General features: G+C 42.5%; 1 protein-coding gene across 1 annotated transcript; it reads right to left on the minus strand.

Moving 5' to 3' along the window:
- Window positions 1-5,906: 5,906 nt before the first annotated feature.
- On the minus strand, window positions 5,907-17,192 carry slc4a1b (solute carrier family 4 member 1b (Diego blood group)). Its single transcript, XM_071527684.1, has 18 exons — window positions 17,117-17,192; window positions 15,291-15,343; window positions 14,032-14,212; window positions 13,587-13,722; window positions 13,118-13,190; window positions 12,448-12,490; window positions 12,094-12,278; window positions 11,252-11,462; window positions 10,613-10,816; window positions 10,346-10,494; window positions 9,874-10,068; window positions 9,379-9,627; window positions 9,071-9,160; window positions 8,758-8,924; window positions 8,397-8,638; window positions 7,572-7,741; window positions 6,917-7,090; window positions 5,907-6,740 (listed from the first exon to the last, which is right to left on the minus strand). The coding sequence occupies exons 3-18, from the start codon at window positions 14,186-14,188 to the stop codon at window positions 6,660-6,662; spliced, it is 2,526 nt and encodes an 841-aa protein (XP_071383785.1). The 5' UTR covers window positions 14,189-14,212; window positions 15,291-15,343; window positions 17,117-17,192; the 3' UTR covers window positions 5,907-6,659.
- Window positions 17,193-17,898: the final 706 nt, after the last annotated feature.

Genomic DNA, 17,898 nt, shown 5'->3' on the forward strand with positions numbered 1-17,898 from the left:
ATAATGTCTGACAAGGTTGGAGAACACTTCAAGATCCTTGATATTCTTTGGTTTGTGCTTGTGGACTGCCCTCTTCAATTCAGACCTCTGGAGACAAGACGGCCATTGCAAAACATCGATTTTGTGTTCCCGCAACCATTTCTTTCAATTGATGCTCGACAAAGTTCAGGCGCTTCAGTTTATGGGTTGCACTCAGTAAGGTCTTCTTTCCTGCAACCCTTGAGCTTGTTGGCATGATGGAGGCGTCTAACTGATTTTGACACTAATAACCTCAGCATTCCACTCAACTGTGCAACTTTTTGATTATTGCCCTGACTGTGCTTAGTGGTATTTCACTATCTGTCTCTTCTGAGTTGAAAGCTCTTTGATTTTCCACAAAGTGATGGATGACAAATGGATTTTACATGTGTGCAACCTCATATTTTGACCCCAGTGAAACAAGAAATGATGAAAGCAATACATTTTCTCGATTCTGAGATAAATAAAAAAAATAAGTTTTTTGTATACAATACATTTTGCTCATTTTCATGAAGGGTGACAATAATTCTGGAGTTGACTGTATATGTATAGGTATCATGCAATTCCTGTATGATCATTTCTGAATTTACAATGCATCAATTCACAGTAAATGAAAAAAAAAAAATTACTGACATGGACTGATTGCAATGCAACACTGAATTTATTTTTTGCAGTGGGATTTCAGTCCCTCTCAGTGTCCTCGGCTGTTTTCCTCAGTGTTTGGACCAGCCGACGGAAGAAACGCCAGACTCTGTTCTTCTTCTTCTTGGTCTTTTTGATCTCTGAAATATAAAAGAGGACAATCAATGCCTCAATTAATCTTCATGGAAGTAGACATGAGCTACAGTGTGAGCGGACCTGATGAAGAACTCCTACCAGTTGGGAGGCTCACAGGAACCAGAGGAGCTTCAGTAGGGAGGCTCACAGGAACCACAGGAGCTTCAGTTTGGAGGCTCAGAGGAACCAGAGGAGCTTCAGTAGGGAGGATCACAGGAACCACAGGAGCTTCAGTTTGGAGGCTCATAGGAACCAGAGGAGCTTCAGTAGTGAGGCTCTCAAGAACCACAGGAGCTTCAGTTTGGAGGCTCACAGGAACCACAGGAGCTTCAGTAGGGAGGCTCAGAGGAACCACAAAAGCTTCAGTTGGGAGGTTCAGAGGAACCAGAGGAGCTTCAGTGGGGAGGATCACAGGAACCGCAGGAGCTTCAGTTGGGAGGCTCACAGGAACCACAGGAGCTTCAGTAGTGAGGCTCACAAGAACCACAGGAGCTTCAGTTTGGAGGCTCACAGGAACCACAGGAGCTTCAGTAGGGAGGCTCAGAGGAACCACAAAAGCTTCAGTTGGGAGGTTCAGAGGAACCAGAGGAGCTTCAGTGGGGAGGATCACAGGAACCGCAGGAGCTTCAGTTGGGAGGCTCACAGGAACCACAGGAGCTTCAGTAGGGAGGCTCAGAGGAACCACAAAAGCTTCAGTTGGGAGGCTCAGAGGAACCAGAGGAGCTTCAGTGGGGAGGATCAGAGGAACCACAGGAGCTGCAGTTTGGAGGCTCATAGGAACCAGAGGAGCTTCAGTAGGGAGACTCACAGGAACCACAGGAGCTTCAGTTTGGAGGCTCATAGGAACCAGAGGAGCTTCAGTTTGGAGGCTCATAGGAACCACAGGAGCTTCAGTAGGGAGGCTCACAGGAACCAGAGGAGCTTCAGTTTGGAGGCTCATAGGAACCAGAGGAGCTTCAGTTTGGAGGCTCATAGGAACCAGAGAAGCATCAGTATGGAGGCTCACAAGAACCACAGGAGCTTCAGTTGGGAGGCTCAGAGGAACCAGAGGAGCTTCAGCAGCAAGGATCAGAGGAACCAGAGGCGCTTCAGTAGGGAGGCTCACAAGAACCACAGGAGCTTCAGTTGGGAGGCTCAGAGGAACCAGAGGAGCTTCAGTAGGGAGGCTCACAGGAACCACAGGAGCTTCAGTTGGGAGGCCCAGAGGAACCAGAGGAGCTTCAATAGGGAGGCTCACAGGAACCACAGGAGCTTCAGTAGGGAGGCTCACAGGAACCAGAGGAGCTTCAGTAGGGAGGCTCATAGGAACCAGAGGAGCTTCAGTAGGAAGGCTCACAGGAACCACAGGAGCTTCAGTTTGGAGGCTCAGAGGAACCAGAGGAGCTTCAGTAGGAAGGCTCACAGGAACCACAGGAGCTTCAGTTTGGAGGCTCAGAGGAACCAGAGGAGCGTCAGTAGGGAGGATCAGAGGAACCACAGGAGCTTCAGTAGGGAGGACCACAGGAGCTTCAGTTGGGAGGCTCATAGGAACCAGAGGAGCTTCAGTAGGGAGGCTCACAAGAACCACAGAAGCTTCAGTTGGGAGGCTCAGAGGAACCAGAGGAGCTTCAGTAGGGAGGCTCACAAGAACCACAGGAGCTTCAGTAGGGAGGCTCACAGGAACCACAGGAGCTTCAGTAGAGAGGCTCACAGGAACCGGAGGAGCTTCAGTAGGGAGGCTCATAGGAACCACAGGAGCTTCAGTAGGGAGGCTCACAGGAACCACAGGAGCTTCAGTAGAGAGGCTCACAGGAACCACAGGAGCTTCAGTAGGGAGGCTCAGAGGAACCAGAGAAGCTTCAGTAGGGAGGCTCACAGGAACCACAGGAACTTCAGTAGGGAGGCTCAGAGGAGCTTCAGGAACCACAGGAGCTTCAGTAGAGAGGCTCACAGGAACCACAGGTGCTTCAGTAGGGAGGCTCAGAGGAACCTCTTTGGTGGTCAGCACTTGTTTCTGTGGCTCGAACATCACACAGATTTCCCCCACTGTGACGTCAACGATCCTGGTCAGCAGCTCTGGCTCAAAGCGCTTCAGCTTCTCCAGCAGGACATCTGGAGTGTACTTCTCTCTGACCTTGTTCTGGATATTAAGGACCTTCTCATCACGGATGGAGCGGGAGAAGGCAGCCTGACAGTCCGTGGAGGTCAGAGAGGCGGAGAGCTTATCCTCAACGGCCTTCGTGAGTCCGACGGCCAGGTCGCTGAGCTGCAGCGGGGGTACGGATAAGAGGATCGCCGGATTAATCCAGAAGCCCTGCAGCACTTTAGGCACAACCAGCATCACCACCTTCTGGGGGCCGAGGAGGCTGGAGCTGGGCTGCTGCTTCTCCATCAGGCTCCTGATGGCTTTGTCAGCCAGACGGATGATCTGAGGGTCTCTGTCGAAGAGAGTCGCTCAAAATGAGTTGAAATACACATTTTCTGAAAAGACACAATTTCTCCATGGAAATCATTCAAGTTTCATCTCATCTCATAACTGTGACTTACTGAAAACAAGAACTGTTGGCTTCAGATGAGTTCAGCACGATTCGGGCTAAAAACTCAATGACCATCATTTTCATGCTGATGTTCACCTCCCACATCTGAAACAAGAAATGGGATGCACCATTAAGATTTGACATATTTACAGGATCAATCTAGTGTTATGTGATCATTTACTCCAAACTGAGTCTTTTCATGATCTTGGTCTTACCAGTGTGAGGAGAGGCTGGACACTTGAATCAAAACTCTCAAGATCAAACCTCCACAATCTTTAAATGGAAGGAAAAAAGAAGGTTCATCTTAACTGTTGCTCTATTTTCTTCTCATTAGTAACAGACTAACTTAAAGGAATAGTTCACCCAAAAATTGAAATTCTATCATTATCTACTCACCCCCATGCCAGTAGAAAATCATAAAAAAATAAAGTTTGTTAGTCCATACAACAGACTTGAAAAGACAGACATTTACACCATTATTTAGCCATTCTAGCTGTTTTCAAAATACATCACGTGTGCGCCGGCCTCGATAGGTAAGACTTGCTCGAATTAGCAGAAATAAGACTTCAGGTTTGGCCGTTTAGCCTTCAAAATAAAGGCACAAGATTTTAAAATAGAAATACTGTTTTAAAGTAATTACTTTGTATTTAATTGTCAAATTCAGTAAGTGAGTCTCACCGCTCCCTGAGAGATGTCTTGCCCTGCGCCACCAGCCAGTCAGTCATGTCCTCAGCTGTCAGCTCAGATGGGACCTGCTTTTGTTGCTGAAGCCTCAAAAACTGCACCATCATTTTTTTCTACAAGACAATAGAAAGCATCAGATGTTCTCATATATAGTATAATCATAGGAGACACTTTACCAGAATTTGTCAGGTGTTTTATTTTGTGCGGGCCTGAAACAAAAGTGGTTCTTACTTGTACTTCATAGTACTTCCACTCCCAGCAAAGCTGTACAGTGTCTCTGTACACTGGTACATTCAACAATGCCTTTGAAGGAAATGCAATAATGTCACTCAAAAGCCTCTTATGCTACATTTAATTACAGCTCAAAATCTTTACAATTTAACTGCAATAAACAATGCTCACATACCTTGATGGGTCTATAGATGACCCTTTCTCCTTCAATCCAGTCCATCGATGTTTTGTTACTGGATGACAAATCAACAGTGCAGAAACAACGACACAATAAAACCAACTACCAAACTCACAACTAGAGAACAGAGGTAAAAGCACTCAAACACAGTTGATACTGGTGGCTGAAATTAACTGAGGGTGTTCAGGGAGAAAGTTTCTGTGAGAGACGGAATGGACTTATTGTTGAGTCACTGGGAGTAGAATTCAGCAAATTTATGACAGACATCCTGTTTTGGTTCAACTGTTCAGGCAGAGATGACCAGGGAAAATACATGTCTGGGCAATTATGATGATCAAGATCGATCAATAAGTTGCCTTTACATTTTTTATTTAATCACACAGGAATGTCTTTTTGCAAGGCAACACTTGAATAGATGTTAATCCTGTGTTTTGACTTGGTTAGTTGGTTGGTATTGGGAGTGTAGCCTACATTGCCCTAAAAAACTGCCAGGTGTGTCAGCACTTTTATATCCTTGATACGCACACTGTGTAATATTTTGGTCAACATTGCAGGATTACACAGCCCAAGTAGATGGATAAACACTCTCACATTGTCTACATGGCAACTTCTAATGCTACGGTATTATGTTGCAAGTCTGACTTCAATTCCTGTTGACCGGCACAGTGCTTTGTCATCTTCTCCAAAAATGTTGCTTGTTGTAGTATCGTATAAGTATCGTATAAATACCCTGAAAAATAGTGCAAATTGTAAAGCCAGCAAAACTATCCATATGTGAAAAATTCTTTCTAATTTCAAGTTTAATTCCTGAGCATTTACACTTGCAGTACAGTAGGCTAATACACTTAATTTTATACTTAATATATTTCCAACGATTAACCTTATTACTTTTTCCTTTAATTTCCCCCATGTTACATTATAACATTTGTGAACAAATTTTTGGAATTTGCCATGTTGCTTGTATTCATGTTGCTTAATTGTATGTCCATTTGTGGAGCCTGTATTTGTGTACATTTATGTTTTGTGTCCATTGTATCACCCTCGTTGTCTAATAATAATAATAATTCAGTAAATACATTTGAAAAAAAACCCCATCTTATTAAAATTGTGATATACATTGGGATCTAGCAAGATCTGAAATTTCATCTCAGCTCACAAGTCAGTATTTTTTTAAGTGGAATTTTTACAGCAAACAAATGTAGGACGAGAGAGAGAGGGAGAGAGAGAGGAGTGTGTGTGTGTGTGTGTGAGAGAGAGAGAGCATTTAATATGCAGTTTATTTCACTTTATTTTACTTTATTTCTATCTCATTTATGTTTTAATCTATGCTTTGGCAACATGTGCACATGTATGTCATGTCAATAAACCTCCTTGAATTGAACTGAACTGAACTGAACTGAATTGAATTGAATTGAGAGAGAGAGAGAGAGAGAGAGAGAGAGAGAGAGGGAGTGTGTGTGTTGCTTGTGCATGTTGGAGATGCAACACTGACTATTTTTGGAGGTAGTTTTATTATTTATTGAGAGATGACATGAAGACAGCAATATAACACACAATATAAAATTCAACAACACACAGATATTCATCATTTTCTAAATGTTATTGTTACTATACAGTGGTGTTGTCCCTTTACTCCCCCACATCAGTGTTACCATTTTGATCATTTTGGCTGGAATATTTACATTTTGTTTGTTGGACTGCCTCAATATCATCTCTACTGCAACATAATCCATATACTACTTAATTCAGAGTTCTGAATTTTCTCCAGTGTCATTACTATGCAAGTGAATATAACAATAATTTAAATGGCACGTGTTATAAGATTACCCCCAATGCATAACCCCCATGCTTCAAGAAATATGTAAAATTTTGGCTTTTAACAGTACAATATCCCTTTTTTCCACTCAATCTTTCCAACTGCAACAGTGTGGAAGATACAATATATTTTACTACTATAGGAAACAATAAACAACATATTCAAAGAATTCACCTGAAAACTTTTGGAATGTTTGAAACATTGAGACATTAATTATATATATATGTATATATATATTGGCCCTATATATTTGAAATGCAATGGTCAAGTGAAATATAGGATCTATATTTGGATTTTGCATTTTAAAAAACACTCAAAATATTTGTATGCTCATAAGTAGATTAAAAAACAATCAAAGACTTTGAGCCAAATATAAATAAAAATATTTTTGTTAAAGTTAAGGGATGATGAAGGGATGATGAACTGTCATGGAAGACGTCTACAATGGCATCTGAGATTCATAGTATACGTCCTGCCCCGGCTCCTCCTCGAATGTCACTTTAGCGTCATCTGCATCCAGCTGAAACACAACAGACACAGAGGATTGAGGACCATTCAGACACATACATACACACGCACAAACAGCCCCTCCACACACAACCTTTCAGGCTCAGGTACCCATGTATTCCAAGTAGTGCTGTTTGAGCCTGTATTTCCATATTGTATTCATTAAAATGACAAGAAATTCCAACTTACGCATTTAATTTCCAGCTCAGTGAAGAGGCGTCCAGTCATAAACATGCGTAGCGGGATGGTGAGGATGAGAATGAAGGGAAGTGCCAGGGAAGCCGGACTGGACTTAACAATCCACAGAACTGCAAGACACACGATCTGGATGGCCGTGAACAAGTGCATTCTGCCTGTGCTAACCTGCGACCAACATGTAAAAATATTGAAGTTAGTTGAACATAGACATGCTTTTTTGCCTCGCATTGTACTTCAGCGGACTCTTGCAATGACTAGCACATAGTTAGAATTAGGGTTAGTATGACATGACATGACATGACATGAAACAGTATAAGATGACGTGACAAAACATGATATGACCAAAATATGACATGACATGAAATGACACGGTATAAGAGGACATGACATGACATGACATGACATGACATGACAAAACACGACATGAAATTATATGACATGACATGACATGATATGACATGACATCATATCACATCACATCACATCTCACAAAATGTATTTGGTGGATGTTTTTATCTAACAGCACCATGACTGCATAGCCTACATTTTTACTATTAGAGGCCAAAGTGGGAATCAAACCCCTAATCCTGGCAATGTTAGCACCATGCGCTATGCATTATTGATGATGTCATCAGGAGACTCTTACCCTGGTGGCGTAGGGTTCATCAGGGTGGTACTTCTTAGGAACGAGGAGAAGCAGTATGCGATCCCACAACTGGATGCCATTGAGTGAAGTAATTCCCATATAGAGGAAAATCCCAAACAGGGCCGACATGGGAATCATCTTTAGGATCGGCTCCATCAGAATGGACAGACCTTGACACGAACAGACATTTATGATTTATTTATTTGATAGGGACAATAGACAATAAGTGATGGAACTGTAAAGCACACATTAAGTCCCACTGAAACAGAAGTTAGAGCGTCTTTAGCTTCTGTACTGTGACGTATTTCCCAGTGAAATGGAATATTTGAGCGGTGTACAGTTACAAGAGAGATTTAAATCAAATCCTTCGCATTTGATTGGACCGCTAAACAGTGGGCGGGGCTTAGAGTTTAGCGCGATACGGAGCTACAGAGAGAAACGGAGCTACAGAGGACTGTTGGCTCCACACACACCAGGTTGAAGAATGATTGATGGGTGGATGTCATGATATTATTGGTTGAAATTGGTTGGTTCATGCTTACGTAAGCACACTGCATATTTTGTTTTACAGGAAGAAAACATGATTGGATTCTGATATAACAATACAAAGAAATGGATTTTTTGTATATTTTTTGGCATATATTTTTTGGCATAATAGGTGCACAATATGACCAGGAATGTGATCTAAAAGGGTTAAAAATGCATTTTTCATTTCATCTCGACTTTAACACATGAATTAAGTTCCATATCAACCTCAAATTACACATATAAGTCTAGATATAGTAGAAGAGATCCATGAAGACTGGATAACCAGACTGCACCTACCAACCAGCAGGGCCACCAGAACGCCACTGATCCGCTGCTCCATCACCTTCTCAATCACAGGCTTTGGTCCTTTACTCATGACGGTAAGGGCGTTGGCGTGGGTAACAGAACGCACAGTAGCAGCACTGAGCCACGGCACGCCAAATATAGCGCCAATCCCTCCCATGCCCACCAGAACAAGCAAGTCGAAGTGGAACCCGGAGCCCTTGACCATCTTCCTTTCAGGTTTACTCACAATCAGACTGGTAAGAGATGAATACAAACATTGGTTAGAGGGTGGATACGTCATGTTTGACCTGGTCATTTCAGTTGTTCATTGCAATAAAAGTGATATTGCTGTGGAGATATAGCTTTCACTCACGTCGTGATTTGAGACTCTAGAAAGATCAGGATGAAGACGAGCAAGGCCGGGACACAGCATGCAAACATCACCCATACAGGGAAAGGCTGGTGCTCTCCAAAAGGGTTGATAAGCCAGCCTCTTTTGGCTGGGTTGGACACCATCAGGCCTTTGGGGACCACCAGTTTCTGCACAGAAAAGACACCAGTTTTGGCCAATCCGATCTACACATACTGTGTGTTAAGTTTAATACTTAAACCTCATTAAATGGGTATCGTAGACTTATTTAAAACAGAAGCTGGTTGGCCTTGAAAGCTGAGGACCATGGGCCAACCTGAGTGTAGGTGTCCTCAACGTTGATGTCCACAACAATCATGAGGAAAATGGCAATAGGCACACCAAAGTCACCAATCAAGCGTCTGACCTGGGAATCACAGACCAGAAACATTCTTATTAATGCAAAGATTTTTGTCTAATTTGGGATAGTGTCTCCCTACAGGATCTAGGAAAACTGGTTAAATCTGTTAGAAACCACTGGTGAACAGTAACTGAAAGCAGTTAATTCCAGTGGGCAGAACTTTCTCTTCTGAAACCAACTGGGGATTGCCTAAGAAATATAGCATCAATGCTAACTGTACTCACCTTTCCAGGTAGAAAGGTCCCATTCTTGAACTGGCGCAGGAAGAAGGCGATAAAGAAACAGCCCAACATGAGGCACATGGAGAGGAGGGCTGTGTTGGGGTAAGATCGGTTGACAGTGGCGGTGGCAACGGTCATGTTACCAGTAGCATTGTCGTAGATCTCCTCCTTGATCACCACCGGGTGCCAGGGATTGTCTACCGTCGAGTTCAGATGATCATAATTCAGGACCAGTGGGTGGGCCTTGAAGATCTAAAGATGTGAGGTCAAGACAGTGTAGATTAAGAGAGTGATTCTAATCTGCCTACGACAAACAGCAGTGTAATCATGGACATTCAAAAGAACAACTCAGGTTTCTGTGTAGCTTGAAATTTTGGGGGTTCCCTCAACTGGACGGGGGTGAAATGCATGAATGAATGTTAATGTCATCAAACAAATTTGAACAGAAAGGTGGGTAATGAAATGACTGATTGTGAGAAATGGTTGGAAATGGTATACCCTCCCCAGCTTGGCAAAGGTTTCGTAGATGAAGATGAGGGAGATGAGGATGGAGAAGATCTCCTGGGTGAAGCGGGAGATGAATCGCACCAGGAAGCTGCCCTCACAGGCCACAATGACCACCACGATGATGACCAGCCACACGCCAACCCACACTCTCCCAACAATATACTCAATGTCTTGGGACTTGCAGAACTGAGTGGGAAGGACAAGGGGACTCAGTTTATCTCTGGCCAAGACCAGCACTGAAATTCTGCATATTATTTATGTAAATAATAACTGAGAGAATAAAAGGAATGAATAAACAGAATGGATTACTCATAAGTTTAGCATTTATCACAAAGCAGTAACAAAGACCCACTTAAATTGCACACCATGAGTCATATTCATAGCTAGTTATTATGGATGTCTTGGCCAATGGAAAGCTCTAAAAATAGCCTAGATGTGGATATGTTTCATTGGTATAACTCACAGCAAAGAAGGCCTCCTCAAACACCAATAGTGGACCAGAGAAGCCAATGACCAGGACAGGTTGAGCAGCCACAAAACAGAAGATGATCCCCTGGATGCTGGTGGAGATGAGGAGCTCAGACACACCCATCATATTGTCCACCTTATCAGCTAGAGTGGCAAAGGTGACAAATATGGTTATAGGATTTACTGCCTAAATAGGTTAACAGAAATGCAGTATCTGCAAAACACAGACACGCACATAAAACTCACACAAATACACACACACCCAGCAATCCGCCAAAGGTGATAGCAGGAGACAGGGCAGCGAAGTAGATGAAGATGACGGCAGCGAGGACCTGGGCATTGAGGGCATCTGTGATGTCACTCTTGTAGTGCTGGTAGCGTCTCTTTATGTCTCGCATCATCCCGCCGAACGGCCGACCCGTACGGGCCAGGGGGTCCTCAGGTGGAGGCCCGGAAGATTTGGAAACTGGGGGAAAACAGTTTAAATCTGATGTGAATAGTCTATCTACATAAGAAGTTTCATTATTCATCTCCTATTGTGATGCACTGAAGACTACAAATTGAGAAATGAAAACTGGTTGGTTTGCAAATGTTACATCAGTGCAGAGCCTATAAAATCAAAAAAGTTTAATCTCATATTGTCACTGTCCAGTGAAAACCTCATGTCTCCAAAATGTCAACTTTTCAGGAACTCAGAAAAACAGACATGTTTTTAGCTTGACACCATGCATTTTTGAGTTCATGCAATTTGTTTTGAGGAACATGTAATCTGTCAACTGAAGTTAAAATGTGAAAATCACCAAAATTGGAGTTGCAAGGTTTTCACCCGACAGTGACAGTATCGTTTGATACGGTGGTGAGTGTGTATTTGTAGAACGGGTGACTGTAAGTGAAGACCCACGCTTGCGAGGCTTGACATCCAGGCGCAGCGCGGGGTCAGAGGGCCGCAGCCGGTCCCGCAGCAGTTTCTTCTGGAAGCCAATGATTGAGGTGAGCATCGCCTCATTCTGGATCTCAGTGGGCGGGATGACGATGCTGCAGTCCATGAAGTCGACCACAGCGTCCGTCAGCTCGCGGGCGGTCTGCGCCTGGAACGCTGCCTGGTTGAACACCTGGGATGGAGAGAGAGGAGGGGAGGTGAAGACTGCAGCCTGTATTGTAATGTTACAGAATTTCACAATGGATGTGTATGTGCATTTCATATATCCACCAACATTGGTCCAGAGTGTCTATACATTTCAGTGTTCCAAACATTTCATTCTGCTAAGCAACCTCCATTCTTTAGAGTTTTAGATAAATGAGGATACTGTGTATTATAAATATTGTTAGCATTACCGTTCATACATCATCTGAACAAGCTCTATTAAAGAGTTACTGTATGTTTATGGCAGTGTTGTACTCAAGTCCATGGACTTGAATATTGATGACTTGATCTTGGTCTTGGGACTCAATCACCTTAGATAAACCTTAGATTCATCTTTTCAAAATTGCTGTAAATTTATATCTGATTATCTGATTGGTTAACAATCTAGGCCTCCATGTAAACTTAACCCATGAAAATGTATCTTACAACCACTGATGGGATGATGTTACATATCGGTGAGGACTTGACTTGATACTCAACTTGGACTCAAGGATTGGTGACTCGACTACAACACTGGTTTATGGACATGCTTGATATTTTCCCATTTTGATTTTGGGCAACAGGGTCCGAATGATTAGACTCACTAACTCCAGACTCACTTTATCAGCCATGAGGGCTGCCATGGCACGGCCAGTCTCATGGAAGTCCATGTCACTCTTGGTGGGGCCAACCAGAACAAAGACAAAGCGTACAGGCACTGGGGCCTCCAAGGCAGAGTCCAGCACCGCCGCCTCCTTCAGACGCACAAACGCAACTGTAGGCCTTTCCAGGAAGTCCAGGGCTCCTGGTACAAAGAGAGACACATACATACAGGAATAGATATATGCACACACACACACACACACACACACACACACACACACACACACACACACACACACACACACACACACACACACACACACACACACACATGCACACACTCCAGATCCAAAAAGAAAATGTTGGCTCACCTACTAGAACCATGGAGGCCTCAACACTGTCAGATGCATCCCTCTGAAGGAAAACAAAATGCATCCATGAGCAGAGCAACATATGAATGAACCTCAAAGACTTTCCTATCCCTATTATGATCATGGTCATAATGCTTGTAAAATAATAATGTTTTTAAGAAAATTTAGAATTTTGAAGCCTGTCATGATAATCTATGCTACTTGAAAATGAATGCAAGTTTTGATATTCTATTTGAATGGATTCTCTTCTCACCAAATCAAAGCAAAAGTTGTGTTGAAATACTTACAGTACTTGGACATTGTGTTTGCAATGACAGAAAATGTGTCCAAACTTTCAAGAGGATTTTTCACAACCCTTGAAACTGAGTAGGATCCACTGAGAATCCAAAGATAATTAAATGCCGAAAAGATCAAATCATCCAAAAGCGGAGACGGTGGAAAATAGAACAATAAAGTTGAATACCGATTTATGAAAATTCTCCAAAAAATTGAATCCCCTTTGACTCTCAATCCTTTGATCGTCTGAATGACTTTCCCAAGTGGTCTGATGCTAGAAGTCACTTTCTCTTTTAAGGTCACTGCTATTGCCCCTGTTATCTGATATCAGGAGCACTGTCATGTTATCAGCAATGATCCAATCACAGGGATGATCACATCAGCCACATCTTACCCTGTCTTTGACTGAAAACTTCTGCAACTCCATCCCGTCTGTCAGGGCTTGGCTCTCTGGGTCACTTGATTGGCTAGAGGGAGAAAATTGAATGCTTGTCATTGGCTGTGTGTGTGTGTGTGTCAGTCAGAAGACCGACTGGCTGGGGGGATAAACACACTAATTATTGGTCGTCTGTATTCAGGTCAGAGCAGTGCATGCATACATTCACCCAACCAATATACAGTATTTTGGAATTGTGTTCCAACTTTATTTAACCAGGCAAATCAATTAAAAGCAAATTCTTATTTACAATGAATGACGGCCTGGAAAGAGGCAAAAGACCACTTAAAGGGACCAAAAAAAAAAACAGACAAAAACCCTGAACCCTTCCCAGCTCACTCAGTGTAAGTTGCTTGGAGCGGCAACTAAATGCCTAAAATTGAATTGGCAGGTCATTTACATTTAAGTCATTGGTGGGAGAGGATACCTGCGGTTCTGGAGCAGAGATTTTAGCACTCCTTCCTTGTCTCCAGGCCTTATCTCCTTCTTGTTAACCATCTCAGCCACCATCTTCTCAGCAATGCTGGCCAGGCTCTGCTCCTCACAGTTGAAAATCACCACACCTGGACATGGACACGTGGCCACAAACAACAATGTTACACATGGAGGTCGAGAGTCATAGGTCAGAAAAGAACGTTAAGAGAAGAAGAAGAAGAAGAAGAAGAAGTAAGCAAGCAAAACTCATGTATGCTGGAGATACTGAAAGCACAACTTAGGGGGTAAATCTCATTTATTGTATCCCCAGTGTGTAACTAACCTTCACATTCATTCATTCATTCATTCAGTCATACTGATTCATTACTATAGTCTGATTCATTCATCACACTCATTAAAGTTTGGTCTTCATTTGTTGATTCATATCCATGGCTGACCTGTGTTCATGGTGCGTCGGAGCTGGATGAGGCTCTTGAAGGTGAGGTAGGAGATGTGTGAGGGCCCCCAGGCTCCGGCCTGAGGGTCGAAGCTCTCCTCGTAGCCCACCCATCGGCCCGTCTCCTGCCAGTAGGTCTGCTGGTTCTGGTCCTTCATCAGCTCGTTCAGCTCCACGTACACCTGAAAACACAGAGGAACACAGGTGATGACTGGCTAATAAAAATGGGTGGCAGTTGTAGCCTAAATGCTGCATCGTATTCTGGTCTACTGAGGCTGTTGTTGGTGGAGAAATTGGTATCTCTGCCTCTTCCATGATGGATTTCTCCCTGTTTGATTCTGAGGGACTGATGCTAAAACCTGACATTTACTATTGATGCTTTAGATAGCTGAAAAAAAACACACAACAGTGTTAAACTGTTTTAGGGTGGATTTTTCCTTTAAATTCCTAAATGACCAGTATTGTAACCAACCAATAGTGAGGAGTACAAGGGTCAAACACACAATAAATTTTAACAAATATTTCTGTGTCCCTGAATTGTTCATGTATGATAGAGATGAAAAACAAGCCATGGCAAGAAACAAACCATGGTAGAATTTTTTTTTTTTTTTGGACATGGCTTATGCACCCACCCAAAAAAGATGACCTCTGATAGGGTCAGGATCAGATAAAACCAAGTTCATACTCCACCGAGTAACTAAAACATGGCCTTTGATGACATTTTTGGAACTGTTTTCCAGTGCAACAACCCATGGAGTATCACATCAAGTCATTGTCCTCTCCATCAACTTCATGGTAGCTCTTTCAGCGAGTGTGGATGTGGATCAGGCTAATGTGGAAAGGTGACGTGCAGGTGACACTTTGTGTCTACAAGGTAAACATGGTGGCTGTTCTGGCTGAGCCCCCAGCCGGCTCCAGGTCGTGGTCCACTGCTAGTTTCCGGTGGGGACACGACCGACAGCTCTCCCTGGACATGTTTGGACTGTCAATAGCTGTCGCGTGCCTGGAGTGGGTATGCAGTGTGTGTGTGTACATATGCATGTTTAACAGTGGCATAGGGGTGACAGCAGAAATCTAACTTGCAATGTTGTTCATCCGTGTCAGATCATTTGCTCTAAACTGATAGTTATAGAAATGTAATTACAGATGGACCTACAAGCTTGTGTTGAGTGAACATGATACCATCTGTGTGTGTGTGTGTGTGTGTGTGTGTGTGTGTGTGTAGGTGTGTGTGTGTGTGTGTGTGTGTGTGTGCGCCACCTGACACTCTCCCTCGGGGTTGGCGTTGGTGTTGGTGTTGATGTTCCAGGCAGCTGGAACAGACACAATGAGCCTGGTTAGAAATCAGTTTTTCCACAGGAACACATTTTCCAGATTTACAGTAAATATTGCAATCAAATAGTGGATTCAGTTTTTGCCACTGGATGAAGACCATGTACCACCCAACTTTTCAGTCATTTAGAAAATAATTATTTTATTGTAACAAATACTCAGCACATAGATAAACATATAAACTTTCAATTAATGCAAAAAATAAAAAATCATAAAACTTTAGTAACTGCAGATTTCTTATTTTTTTCTAAATATTTAGAATGCCAGCTGGTATATATGCAATTAAAATCTATGGCATTTTAGAATTAATCTGCATGCATGCACCTAGCCTACATATTACAAATTACATATTACACATTTTTAATAAGTTTTAACACACACACAAGGGACTTTTAACAAACTCCCTTGTTTTGTCTAGACTTTGAGCAGGTTCATGACACAGTGCATTTTGGTTATCCAAACATAGTGGAGAATGAAAAGAATAAATGAATGGATGGATGATGGATGATATGATAGATGTTTGTTTTTATTGTCCACATAATAAAGACACATATGTTGTCTATATGTGAAACATGCATTCAGCTAATAGTCAATAAGTGTACTATAGCCTTGTTATGTAAAATGTATGATGTCCTATCAGAGCAGCCATATTGTCTCAGACTGGACCTGAGCATTGAAGTTGTCTATGACAACAGAATGATGTATTTCCAAAACACAGCTGAGCAAAGGGGTAGAAGAGCCAGATTAGGCTGACTTCACTGTGTATGTGTGTGAGTGTGTGTGTGTGCGCGCGTGCATGTGAGCGGTTGAGTGTGTATATGCATGTTCCTCTGTAAGTGTGCGTTTCCATAAGTGTAAATGAGTCTTCATGACGGAGTATGAGTGGGTGTGCATCCAGTGTCCACACATAGTATGCAGGTGCATGTGTCTGCACATCTATCTGCGCAGTTTTCTTTGAAGTGTCAAGTGTCTCAAATTACATACAGGTGACAATATTTTTGTGCGTTTGAATGTGTGTACACATTGCTGCACAAACATGTGTACACACAAAAGAGACACACTTATAGATGTTTTATATGTAGAACAAAGTGTTTCTGTGTCCAATCATGTTTGTGATGAAGTGACAAATTTGCATCTACAGTATAAATGTGGAAGGATTTCATTCCAAAGAATAAATCCATGTAAAATGTTCGTTGATATTCATTCTTAAAAAAAAATCTGAAAATAAAGATGATTGCACACACCAAAATGTTACTATTTTGCAAAGTCTTAAGGTTAAAGTTTTATAAAATTCCAATTTGGCAGTCAATTTCTTTTTCAAATTGCTCATTTCACATTTTATAACTGAACAGTCATTTAAACACAAGTCAGGCTTTCCTTTGACTTTCTAGCAGTTGCAACATAACATTTAAGCTACACAAACTGGAATGTATGTTACGTTTTCCCTTCAGTTGCCCCATATTATTCAGGGAAATGGCATGTCACATGCATGCTGCGACATTCTTCCAATATGGCCGCCTTCTTGTACATTATATTGTATTGCTTTGTAATTTAGGGCATCATTTGAGTAAGATTAAGCACAAAATCCTGCATTAAGCTACAATCATTACTTCAGCATTGATTGTTAAACAATAATATTAAATGTATAGTTTTCAGTGCACAGTTCTCACATTATTCATGCTGCAATGTTACACCTGCATTTGTATTATTGCACTATTGTCATTCGTAATTCTAACAGAAAAGGTGACACTTACCTGTTGCAGGCACCAGCCAAGCTGACAGCAGTGACAAGTGACTGACCCCACAACGGCAAAAAAGCGTGACTTTATAAACACCACCTCTTTAGAGCTGCCTGCGTGTGTGTGTGTGTGTGTGTGTGTGTGTGTGTGTGTGTGTGCATGCTGTCTGATGATGGGTGGGACTGTAATACATGCACACATACAATCACACTCAGACACACACTCTAATTCATACTCTCTTTCTCTCTCTCTCTCTCTCTCTCTGACACACACACACACACCTACATGCGCATGCAGGTACGCACACACACATGCGTACACACACACTCACATGCACACACACACATACAACTGAGCAATGTGTTCTGGTCTCACCCATAATATTGATAGTAAATACAACGACTTGATAAGCGCACCAGACCAGTCGCACTGTGTCATTATCCAACCAGCATCTTATCACATTTATTGTCCGTGTTTGGAGGACAACAAAGGCTAGGATTACACTGCCAGGTCCACCCGCTCACCTTCAACATCACCGGGAGAGATGGTGAACGTTTGGATGAAGTTGTCTTTCACAAGCGCCTCTTCCTCCCCGCCTTCCTCCAAGACGGCAGACATCTCATAGCTGTCCGTCTCCTGAAACTGAGGCCTGTAACATGACAAGAGACAAGGATCCGGCTTCTGAAACACCATATATTAGCTATCCATGCTAATATATGGAGGGACTGTGTGAAAATGTCTGCAAACTGGCATATTGCTCTTGTCCAGTTAATACCAAAAAGTCAGCTTTTCAGGAA

The sequence above is a fragment of the Centroberyx affinis genome, unplaced genomic scaffold (genome assembly GCF_046629955.1).
Source record: "Centroberyx affinis isolate AG114_WGS23_722 - 3 ecotype Tasmania unplaced genomic scaffold, CSIRO-AGI_Caff_v1 ptg001571l_1, whole genome shotgun sequence".
Taxonomy (NCBI): Eukaryota; Metazoa; Chordata; class Actinopteri; order Beryciformes; family Berycidae; genus Centroberyx; species Centroberyx affinis.